The following is a 15,388-nucleotide window of genomic DNA, read 5'->3' as shown; positions in this document are numbered from 1 at the left end:
CTGATAGCATGCTTACTTCATATGTACCAGTATACTAAATATCAGTCATAAGTCATAGTACAAAGTTTCTTGGTAGAAAAGCTAATAAAAAGAGAATTCTCAAATTGTTTATATCGTGTCAACCCCCTGGTCCATATACTTAATGTTTGATGATCTGTTACCCTATCAAATTCACATTTTACTTGTAATAAAAAAGTTGTGTAAAGTCCGATCTTTGCTGGTCAGTGGTAAGAATGTTTTATGATTAAGGCAAAACATTATGACCTCATAACTGAGATACAGATTCTTGAAAAAACAAGAGCAGAAAAAAATCTGCAAACATAAGTAATTAACCATATGGTATTACATGTACATACCTGTCATCCGCTCTCTAAAGAATCTGCCTACATATGTCACTAAACCTGTTATGTCACAAACATAATCACTGGGAAAGCATCTGTTCTTCAAAAATACACAATATATTTATTTTTTTATATAAAATAACAACTTTAAATAAATTGCAATTTACATATATGATTTAGTAGTACATGTACTATACTTTTGTGATACTTAACAAAATTTTAAATGAGATTGATATGTTTAGGAGTTTAGTTTGACATTCATTTTCACTGAACTAGTACACATTTTTTTTAAGGGGCCAGCTGAAGTCTGACTCCAAGTTGGGGATTTTCTCGCTGTGTTGAAGACCCAATGGTGGCCTTGGTTGTTTTTTTTCACTCGGTGGTCAGGTTGTTGTCTCTTTGACACATTCCCCATTTCCATTCTCTATTTCATTTTGTCCATTGAATTATTATCATCTTATTCTTTGAAACTGTGGATTTTTGTAAAACCACGAAAATAAATAAATCCCTTGTATAAATTATAATGACTTAGAAGAAATATAATCAATCACATCAATTCTAAAAGCTAATAAAAACAAGAATGTGTCCTCAGTACACGAATGCCCCACTTGCACTATCATTTTCTATGTTCAGTGGACCGTGAAATTGGGGTAAAAACTCTAATTTGGCATTAAAATTAGAAAGATCATATCATAGGGGACATGTGTACTAAGTTTGAAGTCGATTGGACTTAAACTTCATCAAAAACTACCTTGACCAAAAACTTTAACCTGAAGCGGGACAGACGGACGGACGAACGAACGGACAGACGGACGGACGGACGCACAGACCAGAAAACATAATGCCCCTCTACTATCGTAGGTGGGGCATAAAAACATTTGAATTTATCTTACCCCAAATCAATTCTAACAGCTAATTAAAAACATTTGAATTTAACTTACCCCAAATCAATTCTAACAGCTAATTAAAATCATTTGAATTTATCTTACCCCAAATCAATTCTAACAGCTAATTAAAAACATTTGAATTTAACTTACCCCAAATCAATTCTAACAGCTAATTAAAATCATTTGAATTTATCTTATCCCAAATCAATTCTAACAGCTAATTAAAAACATTTGAATTTAACTTACCCCAAATCAATTCTAACAGCTAATTAAAACCATTTGAATTTATCTTACCCCAAATCAATTCTAACAGCTAATTAAAAACATTTAAATTTAACTTACCCCAAATCTTTTCTCTGTATGATGTTGTATTGTATCGCAGGCAGATTTAGACAGCTTGGTATTGTCTCAGGGGAGATAACTATTACTATTCCAACAGGATGGTGACTGTTAACATTTATATCTATATCATACATGGTCAAGCCATCAGGTAATGGTGGTCTGTAGTGGTCAACATGATGAAAACTTTTCTTTACAGTATATTTCTGTATAAGGAGAACATGTCCTTCTTGTAACCTGTGTCATAAAATAAGAACTCTTGGTAAAATTAACAAAATAATAATTAATTATCTGAATAATAATCTCCCACAAACCTCCTATTTTATGTTAGCCATTTAATTTGTTACCTTGATATATGCACAGTATTATTCATTTACCCCACCCCTCTCTTTTGAGCACATTTGTCAAAAAATATCTGCTTGTTAAAGTAAAAGATATGTTGATTAATAAATAAGGCGGTAAATGTAAATTATTTCAATGTTTTCTTCTTTTTTCGAGAATGATCCATGTATATGAAATCAAGAACAGATGAGCTCTGCCATATGAACATGCACACGTTACACACATTCCATATACCAAATATAATTAACATCTTGCTTCTATAAATAGACCTAACAAACAAAAAATAACATTGACAAATAAACAATGGAAATGAGGCCAAGGTTCTATGATACCTGCAGACAGATTAATAGATGAATAACTGTCAATTAAAAAAATATTGCGATTTAAATATGAAGACAAAATTGTGAGAATTATCAATTATGATTACAGGAAAATTGGTAAACAAATATATGTGTTAGATACCAGGAATCTGATTACAGGATGTGAGGTCTTATTTGTGCAATACTCACCCAGTCTCGTAATTTGCAATAACTTCTGAATTTACAGTACTCTTTAAACAAAAATGTGAACAACTGACATTACTACTGTTTACCATTTAATCTAATATTTTCTCTGAAAGGTTTTACATTTTGCTAATGTAATATAAAACACTAACCTATGATAAAGATCTGGACATAAAGAATTCCACAATACAAGTGTAGCACAACCTGATCTGTCACATACTGTAAAATGTGCCTGAAAATACAACGCTAATGTAAACATTCCTATCTGTCACATATAATTTCTGTACTATACTGTGAGATTCATTGGCGGATCCAGGAGGGGGTTGCGGGGTTGGAACTCCCCCTTTTTTTCGGCCGATCAATGCATTTGAATGGGGACATATAGTTGGAACCCCCCCCCCACACACTTTTTGTCCTGGGTTGGGAACTCCCCCTTTTTAAAATGGCTTGATCCGCCCCTGGAGATTATTGGGTAATTATTGACAGTATTTGTTAGATTTCCTTGCTCTATATAGTAAATAATTTATTTGTTAGCTCTGTTCAGCTATGTCATCAATATTGTAGAATATAAGACATCTATCAAAACATTTTGTTCAAACCAGTGCTATGGACAATCTTAAGCTTGCAGCAAGATGTTGCTCAAAGTAGAGGGTCTCACCATAACTTTTAGATGAAGAACAGCAATACATTTGTAAAAGCCTTATACCTTGGTTTTTTTTTTAGCTATTATAAGGGAAAAAGTCAGGATTTTGTCTTACAAATTGAAAATAATACGCTATATAATTATTTTCTAAATACCTGCAAGGGCCACTTGTCATTCTTAAATGGTTTGGCATAATGTAGAATTCTTTTTTTACTAAGTACTTTGACAACAACAGTTGGTCCCTTCAGTACTCGCCAGTTCTTAGATAGTTCCTTCAGTGAGTAGACATCTACAGGAGACACATCACCTAAACCATCTAATTTCTCTATATTCCCTAAAATTGAGAGATAATACTAATTACTGTATATTCAAATATTATTGTGAGGTTTTTATTAATGCGTACAATGAGACTGAGCGAGAATCTAAATAATAAGAACTCCCATCCTCTTTTTTAAATTTCTCATGTCTTAATTTCATATAAATAATGTAAAACTTCATTAAGCCCAAGCTTCTACTGAAATTTGAATTAAGTCTAGAGTATTTTCTTGAAAAAGACAATTTAAGAATGATTTATTTCAGTAGTGCCCCTGTAGACAATTTCTAATTTGTCCAACGCTTACCTCTCTTCCATACTTCTCCCTCTAATTCTACACTGGACCATGTGTTTATATAGTAACCTCTGGATGAGGTCAAAGGTGAAGCTGTCTTCTCTATCTCATCACAATCATCACACCAAGGTATATGACTGGTATCTAAAACATATAAACATTTATATAATGGAATATCTGAGATATTAATATTAAATAATAATCCTACCAGGCTAAATCAATGATATCTTTTACTGATACCTATCAACAGACATGCCATGTTTCTGATATCTATAAAAAAAAAAAATTAACAACTACAGCTTGCTAAATATTTTACTCCTAAAGTGGTCAATACTCCTCATTATTAAATAATACGATTAAAACAGCCCTAATACTACCAAAACAGCATGTGTCATACTGGTGACATTATCCTGGTCATTTAAATCACGTGATCTATATTGCTTTTCAGCCCAGTCCAATATTTCCAAAACGGACTGGCACCAATCCTGAATTACATGTAAACATATATTGTGCATGTAATTCAGGAATCATTGCCAGTCCGTATTAGAAATATTGGCCCTATATTCACATTTGATGTATGTAATACAGCATTCAGAAAAGTCTGTATTGAAAAAGTTGGATTATTTAATAAAAGTGTTATAGACTGGCTGTTTCTGTATTGGCACTGGTATAGATTCTAGGTCAGCTGTACTGACGGGTCTTGAGGCCAATACAGCAAATCTTGAATATATACCAGTGCCAATACAGTCCAGTTAATAACACTATAACACTGATGGATTGAAATTTCACTTTTATAATTTTTAAACTGGTTTATATTAGACAAAAAGATGTTTTATAATTTTATTATTTTTTTACCATTTGTGCAAAATAATAACCCAACGAGTTAGATATTCAAGTTTTTATGTGACATATTTTCAAATGAGTGTGCTTTTAAGTGTTATGTTTTACCATGTTAGAGTGTAATGTTTTGTAAGATATACGTTTTACCTGATAATGTTATGTGTCTTTCAAATTCTACTGTCAATTGATGAACCACAAGGAAACTTCTCTGTTGTAAATCTGTTTCATCATACTTCACACTGCATTCTGTTAACTTTACACAACTACCTTCTGTGACCTATAAATAGAAACATACTTCACACTGCATTCTGTTAACTTTACACAACTACCTTCTGTGACCTATAAATAGAAACATACTTCACACTGCATTCTGTTAACTTTACACAACTACCTTCTGTGACCTATAAATAGAAACATACTTCACACTGCATTCTGTTAACTTTACACAACTACCTTCTGTGACCTATAAATAGAAACATACTTCACACTGCATTCTCTTAACTTTACACAACTACCTTCTGTGACCTATAAATAGAAACATACTTCACACTGCATTCTGTAAACTTAACACAACTACCTACTGTAACCTATAAATAGAAACATACTTCACACTACATTCTGTTAACTTTACACAACTACCTTCTGTGACCTATAAATAGAAACATACTTCACACTGCATTCTGTCAACTTTACACAACTACCTTCTGTAACGAATAAATAGAAACATACTTCACACTGCCTTCTGTCAACTTAACACAACTACCTTCTGTGACCTATAAATAGAAACATACTTCACACTGCATTCTGTCAACTTTACACAACTACCTTCTGTAATCTATAAATAGAAACATACTTCACACTGCATTCTCTTAACTTTACACAACTACCTTCTGTAACCTATAAATAGAAATAAACTTCACACTGCATTCTCTTAACTTTACACAACTACCTTCTGTGACCTATAAATTGAAAAATACTTCACACTGCATTCTGTCAACTTTACACAACTACCTTCTGTAACCAATAAATAGAAACATACTTCACACTGCCTTCTGTCAACTTTACACAACTACCTTCTGTGACCTATAAATAGAAACATACTTCACACTGCATTCTGTCAACTTTACACAACTACCTTCTGTAATCTATAAATAGAAACATACTTCACACTGCATTCTCTTAACTTTACACAACTACCTTCTGTAACCTATAAATAGAAATAAACTTCACACTGCATTCTGTTAACTTTACACAACTACCTTCTGTAATCTATAAATAGAAACATACTTCACACTGCATTCTCTTAACTTTACACAACTACCTTCTGTGACCTATAAATAGAAACATACTTCACACTGCATTCTGTAAACTTAACACAACTACCTACTGTAACCTATAAATAGAAACATACTTCACACTACATTCTGTTAACTTTACACAACTACCTTCTGTGACCTATAAATAGAAACATACTTCACACTGCATTCTGTCAACTTTACACAACTACCTTCTGTAACCAATAAATAGAAACATACTTCACACTGCCTTCTGTCAACTTAACACAACTACCTTCTGTGACCTATAAATAGAAACATACTTCACACTGCATTCTGTCAACTTTACACAACTACCTTCTGTAATCTATAAATAGAAACATACTTCACACTGCATTCTCTTAACTTTACACAACTACCTTCTGTAACCTATAAATAGAAATAAACTTCACACTGCATTCTCTTAACTTTACACAACTACCTTCTGTGACCTATAAATTGAAAAATACTTCACACTGCATTCTGTCAACTTTACACAACTACCTTCTGTAACCAATAAATAGAAACATACTTCACACTGCCTTCTGTCAACTTTACACAACTACCTTCTGTGACCTATAAATAGAAACATACTTCACACTGCATTCTGTCAACTTTACACAACTACCTTCTGTAATCTATAAATAGAAACATACTTCACACTGCATTCTCTTAACTGTACACAACTACCTTCTGTAACCTATAAATAGAAACATACTTCACACTTCATTCTCTTAACTTTACACAACTACCTTCTGTAACCTATAAATAGAAATAAACTTCACACTGCATTCTGTTAACTTTACACAACTACCTTCTGTAACCTATAAATAGAAACATACTTCACACTGCATTCTGTTAACTTTACACAACTACCTTCTGTGACCTATAAACAGAAACATACTTCACACTGCATTCTGTTAACTTTACACAACTACCTTCTGTGACCTATAAATAGAAACATACTTCACACTGCATTCTGTAAACTTAACACAACTACCTTCTGTAACCTATAAATAGAAAAATACTTCACACTACATTCTGTTAACTTTACACAACTGCCTTCTTTGACCTATAAACAGAAACATACTTCACATTACATTCTGTTAACTTTACACAACTACCTTCTGTGATCTATAAATAAGAAAATACTTCACACTGCATTCTGTAATATGGAAAGTGGTCAAAATTCTTAATTCATAATTTGTCAAATTGTAACTTGTAACCGTGTAATTTCTAAATTGTTTATTCGTAAATTGTCAATTTGTAACTTGTACCTTTGTAGTTTCAACATTCTTAATCGGTAAATTGTCAGTGTGTTACTTGTAACTGTGCAATTTCATAATGCACCATTCGTAAATTGTCAATTTGTAACTTGTATCTTTGTAAATTCAACATTCTTCATTTGTAAATTGTCAATTTGTAACTTGTAGATTTGTAAATTCAACATTCTTCACTTGTAAATTGTCAAATTGTAAAGAAAAGGAGAAGGGGCTCTAAGGGGCAAAATTGGCCCCACTTCAGAATCTTTTGATATTTCTTTCAATTGATATCTATGATATGGAGCTTATAAAACACCAAGAATTTTACAGTTATCCTCTCGTTTTCTTGTTATGACGTCATAAAAATGGTATGCCGACTAAGCTAAAATATCAGCTTTTTACGTATGTTATCCTTTTTTCATGTATTGTGTACTTTTTACAATAGATTACACAGTAAATAATCAACGTGAATACATTATTACTAGTGAAACATTGTATTAATACAATGAAGAATAAAATTGATATAAAGTTTAACTATTTAATATCAGTAATATAGTTGCTATGGTTACAACAAAATTAACATTCGTTCTATTTATGAGTTTTTTATTACTTTTATGTACTCTGCTGATAAAGTTCACAATTTCATAAACTATACATTTCAAGAATTACTCAAATTTATTTAAACTGAAATATTGTTAGCACGTTTATCTTTAGAAACTGTTCACATGTTCTTCATATCAAACTAAAAATACAATGCGCAACCCAGTGTGACAATTCAGTGTTCGAATTTACCAGTTGAACTATTGCAATAAATGTCTTCCCTGCTATATTCGTCATCTCGGCATAATGGTACCCTGATATCGACGTACGTCAGTTTTTTTCCCCAACAATGACATACAAAACAAAAATGGCATTATACTATATGCCTATATGTCTAAGTTATTGTTCAGTAAAATACAAATGCTTAACATGTTTACTCCTCCGGTTCACTGTCACTATCATCAATTACTTCCGGCTGGTTAGCATCATGGACATAGTCCTTCCATTGCTTTCCTTGATTTCCTTTGCAACTTTGATGCCGGTAAAAACTTAGAAACCATATAACTGACGAATATGACTACAAGTACCAACAATTCGAGCACCGGCCTTGCAAGTACAGTACCAAGCTTTTACGCAGCAGTCATCGTATGTAATCCATAGGTTATGCGTTTTGCTGCTTGTATGTCTGCTTGCCATTCTAACCCTAATAAGTTGATGTCCCTGTTGCATGACTTCATAGTACTCGTCATTTTCTAAATGTTCCTCAGTATAACTCTTTGCTAGTTTAATCTGGTATACACCGAGCGTTATGTCCCTGATGTCCTCCTCCGACAGCTTCGGAAAATCTTCAACTGAATCGTTGCCATCTATTTTTTGCCACCTACCACTTCTGGAATGTAAGTTTTCATTTGATACCCGTTCCATGAGCTCATTTTTCTTCTTTGACATGTGAAGCATTTTTGCACCTAAGAGAAGGTCATCAGTTTCATTACCAGCATTAAGTGGTGGTCTATACTTATTACATATGGCACTGACAAAACGTGTGTATTCACCAGCATACAGTATCAGGGAATTTGGTAATACCTTGTCAAGCAATCGCCACTGCTTGATTCTACCATTAACGGACTCAACAACCCAGCGGACCTTTGTTACTAGATGTGTTGTGTTACCGTCTTCAACGGAAAGTTGCTTCTCGTTACGTTTGAGAAAGCTTGGCATTTTAGTTTGAATACCAAATTCCTCTAAGAGGTCGAGACTGTCTCGAAATCCCCGATCAACCACAACAACATCATCTTTATCAAACCATTCCTTGATTTTCTCCAAGTTATTTTTGAAAATTGAGTTTAAAATTTTGGCATCATTGTTTTTGCTGTTACAAAGATATGGTCCAATCACACTTACAATATGTATCCTGTAGTTGTGACAAACATCATTGGCTTAATCAGGTTGCAAAATTTGTGCATGCTATATGTACTACGTTGAAATTTAAATTGTCCGCTCTTTTGTATGTAAATATATGTACCATCAATTACGAGTATGGCAGTTGTGTTTGTGATATCGCCAAATATGTTTGTGCCAGTAGACGAGTATGGTTTTGTATAACACTTTCTCGGGATACATGATCAAATCCTAAATATTTTGGTGTAAAGTGCTGTTTAACTGCATCTCTTGCGGATGAAATAGCTTTCCTGATAGAATATTTGCCTATATTAAACAAAGTTGCTAATATCTTATTAGACATCCCCGAACGAAGTTTGGTCAAAAATATACCAATACATGTTCTCATGCTTCGTACTCGGGTATCTATTATAGCTGAGTTTGGAATGTGAGAACATAAGTCTTCAAAATCAGTTATTGTTAAGCCAGTCAAATTTCAAGAGTCTGTGTCATTTAAAGAAGAAGATTTATCAAAATCAATTCTAGCGTTTTTATTTTTATGCCCCACCTTTGATAGTAGAGGGGCATTATGTTTTCTGGTCTGTGCGTCCGTTCGTCCCTCCGTCCGTCTGTCTGTCTGTTCGTCCGTCTGTCCCGCTTCAGGTTAAAGTTTTTGGTCAAGGTAGTTTTTGATGAAGTTGAAGTCCAATTGACTTCAAACTTGGTACACATGTTCCCTATGATATGATCTTTTTAATTTTAATGCCAAATTAGAGATTTTACCCGAATTTCACGGTCCACTGAACATAGAAAATGATAGTGCGAGTGGGGCATTCGTGTACTGAGGACACATTCTTGTTTAATGCATGTTCTCTAATTGTATCTATCAATTCAAGTAGTCCGCTGCGATTGAAGTCAGAAACAGTATACACACTAGTTATGTCTTCATTAGCTTCTTTTGTAAAACCTTCAGTACATAAATGACGAGGACAGCACCGTGATCTGGCAGGAATAATTATATTCTTTTCCAAAAATGTGTTAAATCGTGCTTCTTGTGGAACAACCATAAGTTTTGGACCACGCTTTTTGCAAAGACAACATTGTGCATGACCTTTAATTGTTGAAGATATCGGAAGCGATATTGATAAAGGAGAACTTAATTTTGCTCTTTTAGGTGCGGATGGTGGCATAAAATCAGGATCATTTGCATTTGTATCAGTTGTAAGAACAGTTGGTGTATTTACTTGTGCTTGCCCTTCTCTGTAGTATTTCCGTCGACAAGTATCACAGATAACGTCATCATCATTAGGTAAAACAAGGAAATTCTTACTGAGAAAATTGCGTAGATTTTTATTTGTTTCTCCACACAAAGGTCTTCTTTTTCCGGGTTTTGTTCTTTTTTCACACAATATACATTTAGAATCTTTTCGTCCCTTTCTTATTTTATCCATTCTGAAAAAAAAACCATAAGAGGATACAATTAATATTTGGTACATTCAATTACAAAATCTATTCAACTCCTAAACAATTTCATTGCTTTTGGCAAATATATATGTGTTAACTGTATTTCAAAATCTAACGTTAGCATGCACTGTAAAAACGGTGTTTTAGATCCTAAACACAATTCTTAGCACAGCGTTTGTGCACTTTTTTTACATGTTTATATCTAAACGTGTATCAGTACAATGTGTTTAGGGTTGTGTTTAGCTTTAAAAAATGTGTTTAATTTCTATACACTTTCATTTTTAAACGTGTTTAAATTCACGTCATACTTAAATATTATGTGCTTACTGAAAAATGTGTTTAGAAATTAAACACAATCCTAAACACGTTTAGATCTAAACATGTATCACAAGTGTTTAAATTCTAAGCACGATTTTTACAGTGTGTGATAATTAAAGTTAATTGTAATGAAGGGAATAGAAATAACCATGTTTATGAATATAACGAAATGTATTTTACAATATGGTGTGCAGAATAGCCATATCAAATGTGGAGGCCAATGAATAAGACAGCAAACCATGCAACTACAGAGAATACCAGAACATTTTCGACATCAGACAAGCCCAGTATTATAATGAATGTTCAACTAAAATTGCTTTTTTAAGAAACAGACATGTTGTTTGATGTTTGTTATTCACATAACACATTATTTTGATCAAACATAACAATTTATTTTTAAGATGAAACTCTGTCTTCCACTCTTCTTAATAGCGTAGATTATGCAAGTCAGTGCATCAAAATTTCCATAAGATTTTCCATAGTAGAAATAACATTCTAAGTTGCCAAATTCATTTCTGTGTTTTGTTATATGAATATTAAATGAATGTATTGATGTTTAACATCCAGTGGCAATTATTTTAAACATATTCAGACTATAACATAATGTAATCCATATTTTGTTATTTTACTTCTGGATGTTGCGCATAAATAAATAATTTTAAATCTGGTTTCGCAATGCTTTTAATTGAACTATGAATCTTCTGCACTCAGTATCAAATAATCGACTGCATGAAATTATACATCTTCGCTAGCCTAGGGTTACGATCCACTCCCTTTCTCTAGAACGGGAGTGGATCGTAACCCTTGGCTAGCGAAGATTGAAATTATATAGATACTCACTCATTTCTAGAAGGAAATTGTCATGTAATAATTTAGGTCCATTGTCTGCAGTATCCATTTATGTCTAAAACATTAAAAAAAATACGTCTTAATGTATATTGGTGCATGTTGATTTTGTTTCTCTTTATTTATATCTATCATGAAAGTCAACAGACTAAACTTTCCTGTTAAGCACATATACCATTTCTTCATGGGTAAAACACATGCAAAACTGTCAATAATGATAGTACATGTAGCTTAAAAATGAACAATTTACAAAGTTGGGGTATATACTTGTATTTATCTTTTTTGTTGTTGTAAAGGTGTCTTTAATTATTCATAATTATTCATAAATGATCATGGGATTTAAAACGACAAATGTAAAAAAATACGAAATGATGAAATTTTTTTTTGGATCTGATGAGATTCGAACGTAAAATATTTTTTCAGTAGCGTGTAGACGATGTGAACCACATGGACACAGCAATTGACTGACGTAAATAAGTCATATTTATCATTTTGATTCATAAACCGTAGGAACAATTTTGTTTTGTTTTTATTTCTTTACTTCTTATTTACGATTCAACTTTATATCAATGGCCATTTCATTGTTGTTGATTATGTCATGGTTTAAATTATTTTTGTTTTTCCAAACAGACGTCAGTGCAAAATGGAAACTGAAGTTTTCGTCTGCTGTGACGTGGAATTTATACGAGTTTTGTAATGTGTGTTCCCTCTTATTTATTTTTGAATAACTTTGAAGCAATGAAAAGAAAAAAAATCAGATAGAATTAAAATTATGTTTCCATTTCGCTTTTTCGTTAAGAGATAATAATATGAAATGACGGAAGAACTTTTTACGTGACAAGTTCATGATGTAGTTTAAGCTTAACCATGTTAACTTACCTTTCACGGAGTACGAATTCCACCATTTTCAAAAATATGATCACATCTTTTAAATTATATTTAGTTCTTTCAATTCTGTCTTTTAATACCAAGTATTTAAAGAATGATACGCTGATTTCTATTCAACTATAAAAAGCTTCTTAACAACAGCACCAGTAAAATTATGTGCGTCAGTTCCGTAATCACTTACAACAAATATAGACGGCAAGGGCTAGGCTTAACTTGAGAGGCTATGTTTTACTTTAATATGAAGAAAAACGCTTTGTAATTTACTTTCTATAGCCAAACTTGATTGTTATCAACCATTGACAAAAAAAAAACATGTTAAAAAAATACATTTATATGTTCCTGGTCACCTTTTTGTCCGATACCGGGAAAAACGGACGATAATTAGAGAACTTTGATGCCGGTTTTGAGCAAGTTTTTAATTAAAATTCAGTATGAGCGCAGCTTTGCCCCACGAAAATATTTCAACATAAGATGCATTTAGTTGATATTATTGCTCTGACAAAATATTTCGTTGGGGCAAGAATGCGCTGGTACTTTTTTCGTAAAAAAACTTAGTGAAAATGAGTAAAAAATTGCGAAAAGCCAACAAATATGCACGTGAAGTGTTGTCAAAACACGGCATTGTGACGTCATAACTACAAAAAAACATTTTTTTCATAAAATGAATATGTCTAACGGAAAAAGAAAGCCATACACATACGAATAAGTAGAATTTGAAAAATTCTCGAAATTGAGGCCAATATTGGCCATTATAGCCCCTTCTCCTTTCAATATTCTTTATTGGTAAATTGTCTTTTTGTATATTGATGTTTTGTAACTTTTAACATGTTGATTCGTGAATTGTCGATGTGCGAATTGTCAAAGTGTTAAATGTCATCGTTGTATTATGCTAACGATCATTATGACAACAGATGGTGCTCGGTTTCTTCTTCAGTGTAGAAGCCTTCTGTAAGTAGGAGAACCTCCATATGGAATATATATATTTAAGTAATTCTAATCAATTAGTTACAGCAAATGTGTCTAAAAGAAAGCAAACAAAAAATGTTAATCATAATTATTAGATCATGTTAACTTACTTGTCCACTCTGTATATATACAGATAAACTGGAATCTAAAACAACTTTTCTTTTCGTAACTCTGTCTGTTACCAACAGTTCGTAAACATCTACTGTAGCTACACTGTCAAGGCCAAGTTGTGAAAGGTGTAATGGGTCAGACAGATATCTGTGTATGTGTAAAACCTGTTGGAAAAAAAAGTCATTATAATATAGTTCAACCATTACAAATATTTGTATTTGTATTCTCTAGCTTTAGTTAAATGTAATATTTTGAACAGTTATCAGTGTATGAGTAAACAAATTGTCGAGCAGATTCAAATGTGATGCTGTTTTCAGTCATCTGAAATCAGAAATCAAAGCTAAATGTACATGTGTAGGTAACATTTTGTAGTGTGTATAAATAAGGACATGTACATTAGTAGCTACATGTTTTCAGACAAATTAAAAGCTGTCACTTTTTTATAAAACAACACAAAACAAGAATGTGTCCATAGTCATGATAGTACACGGCTGCCACACTGGCACTATCCTTTTCATTGTTCAGTGGACCTTGAAATCAGGGTCAAAACTCTAATTTGGCATTAAAATCAGAAAAATCATATCAATGGGAACATGTGTACTAAGTTTCAAGTTGTTTGGACTTCAACTTCATCAAAAACACCCTTGACCAAAAACTTTAACCTGAAGTGGGACAGACAGAATGACAAAGGAAAAAATGAACAAACGGACCAGAAAAAGAAATGCCCCTCTACTATCATAAATGGGGCATAAAAAGCTAGAAAAGCTATCTCAAATGATAATCAATAGATCATGGGTAGAACTGATAATTGTGAAAAGAAATTAACCTTATATTATGTTTCTGATAAACACTGACCATGAATTTGGAATATGATTTGATCATAGATACATAGTCTCATAGACAGACAGTTTTGCAGTTTGTCATGTTATCAATAATAATATTTCTGCTTCCTGAAAAAATATTTGTTCAAGAGACAAACAGATAGATAGACAGACAAAAGGATGGATGTTTGATAGTATGTACTAAACTCTTGTGTGGTACATGTAAATACAATATTAGGTCAATGTCAGAAAAATATCAACTTTTTTGTATGAGGCTGAGAAACTGGGGAAGGGCGAGTTGATATTTTTCTGACATTGAACTAATATTGTTTTTATACTGCAACTTAAATAAATAAATTAATAGCTATTTAAATTGTAACACAAATTTCAAACTTATTTTCATTCCTTAACAAATGCTTTATGAACCCCTGGCTGTGGAAAGTGATCCATGAATGATGAAGTTGACATCGCACAAAATATAGCTGTGTTACTATATTTTGAAAATAAACACAACTAGTGGCAGTAAAAATAAGGAATTGAAATATCAGACACATTTGTTTTTTCTCAAAACTGGTTTAATTTGTTTTTAAAACAAGAATGTGTCCCCAGTACACAAATGCCCCACTCGCACTATCATTTTCTATGTTCAGTGGACCGTGAAATTGGGGTAAACCCTCTAATTTGGCATTAAAATTAGAAAGATCATATCATAGGGAACATGTATACTAAGTTTGAAGTCGATTGGACTTCAACTTCATCAAAAACTACCTTGACCAAAAACTTTAAATTGAAGCGGGACAGACGGACGAACAGATGAACGAACAAACAGACGGACGGACAGACGAACGGACGCACAGACCAGAAAACATAATGCCCCTCTACTATCGTAGGTGGGGCAAAAAAAAATGACAGCCCTCTCCCAACAAGCTGCCATGTCTAGATTGACTTATAGTTTATCACAGTCACTCTGGGATTTGAT

The 15,388-nt window shown here is 32.7% G+C and overlaps 1 protein-coding gene and 1 pseudogene across 1 annotated transcript in view; both read right to left on the bottom strand.

Moving 5' to 3' along the window:
- Positions 1-15,388, bottom strand: part of LOC139515883 (RPA-related protein RADX-like) — a 39,166-nt gene that overhangs the window by 22,201 nt on the left and 1,577 nt on the right. The window contains exons 2-8 of the mRNA XM_071305620.1: positions 13,588-13,752; positions 4,651-4,780; positions 3,676-3,807; positions 3,211-3,389; positions 2,565-2,644; positions 1,571-1,804; positions 357-436 (exon numbers count right to left, since the gene is read on the bottom strand). Coding sequence (XP_071161721.1) covers positions 357-436; positions 1,571-1,804; positions 2,565-2,644; positions 3,211-3,389; positions 3,676-3,807; positions 4,651-4,780; positions 13,588-13,752 — 1,000 coding nt within the window. The remainder of the gene's footprint in view (positions 1-356; positions 437-1,570; positions 1,805-2,564; positions 2,645-3,210; positions 3,390-3,675; positions 3,808-4,650; positions 4,781-13,587; positions 13,753-15,388) is intronic.
- On the bottom strand, positions 7,692-11,880 carry LOC139518137 (uncharacterized; annotated as a pseudogene).

The sequence above is a fragment of the Mytilus edulis genome, chromosome 3 (assembly GCF_963676685.1).
Source record: "Mytilus edulis chromosome 3, xbMytEdul2.2, whole genome shotgun sequence".
In the NCBI taxonomy this organism is placed as follows: Eukaryota; Metazoa; Mollusca; class Bivalvia; order Mytilida; family Mytilidae; genus Mytilus; species Mytilus edulis.
This window is presented reverse-complemented; position numbering and strand designations above follow the sequence as displayed.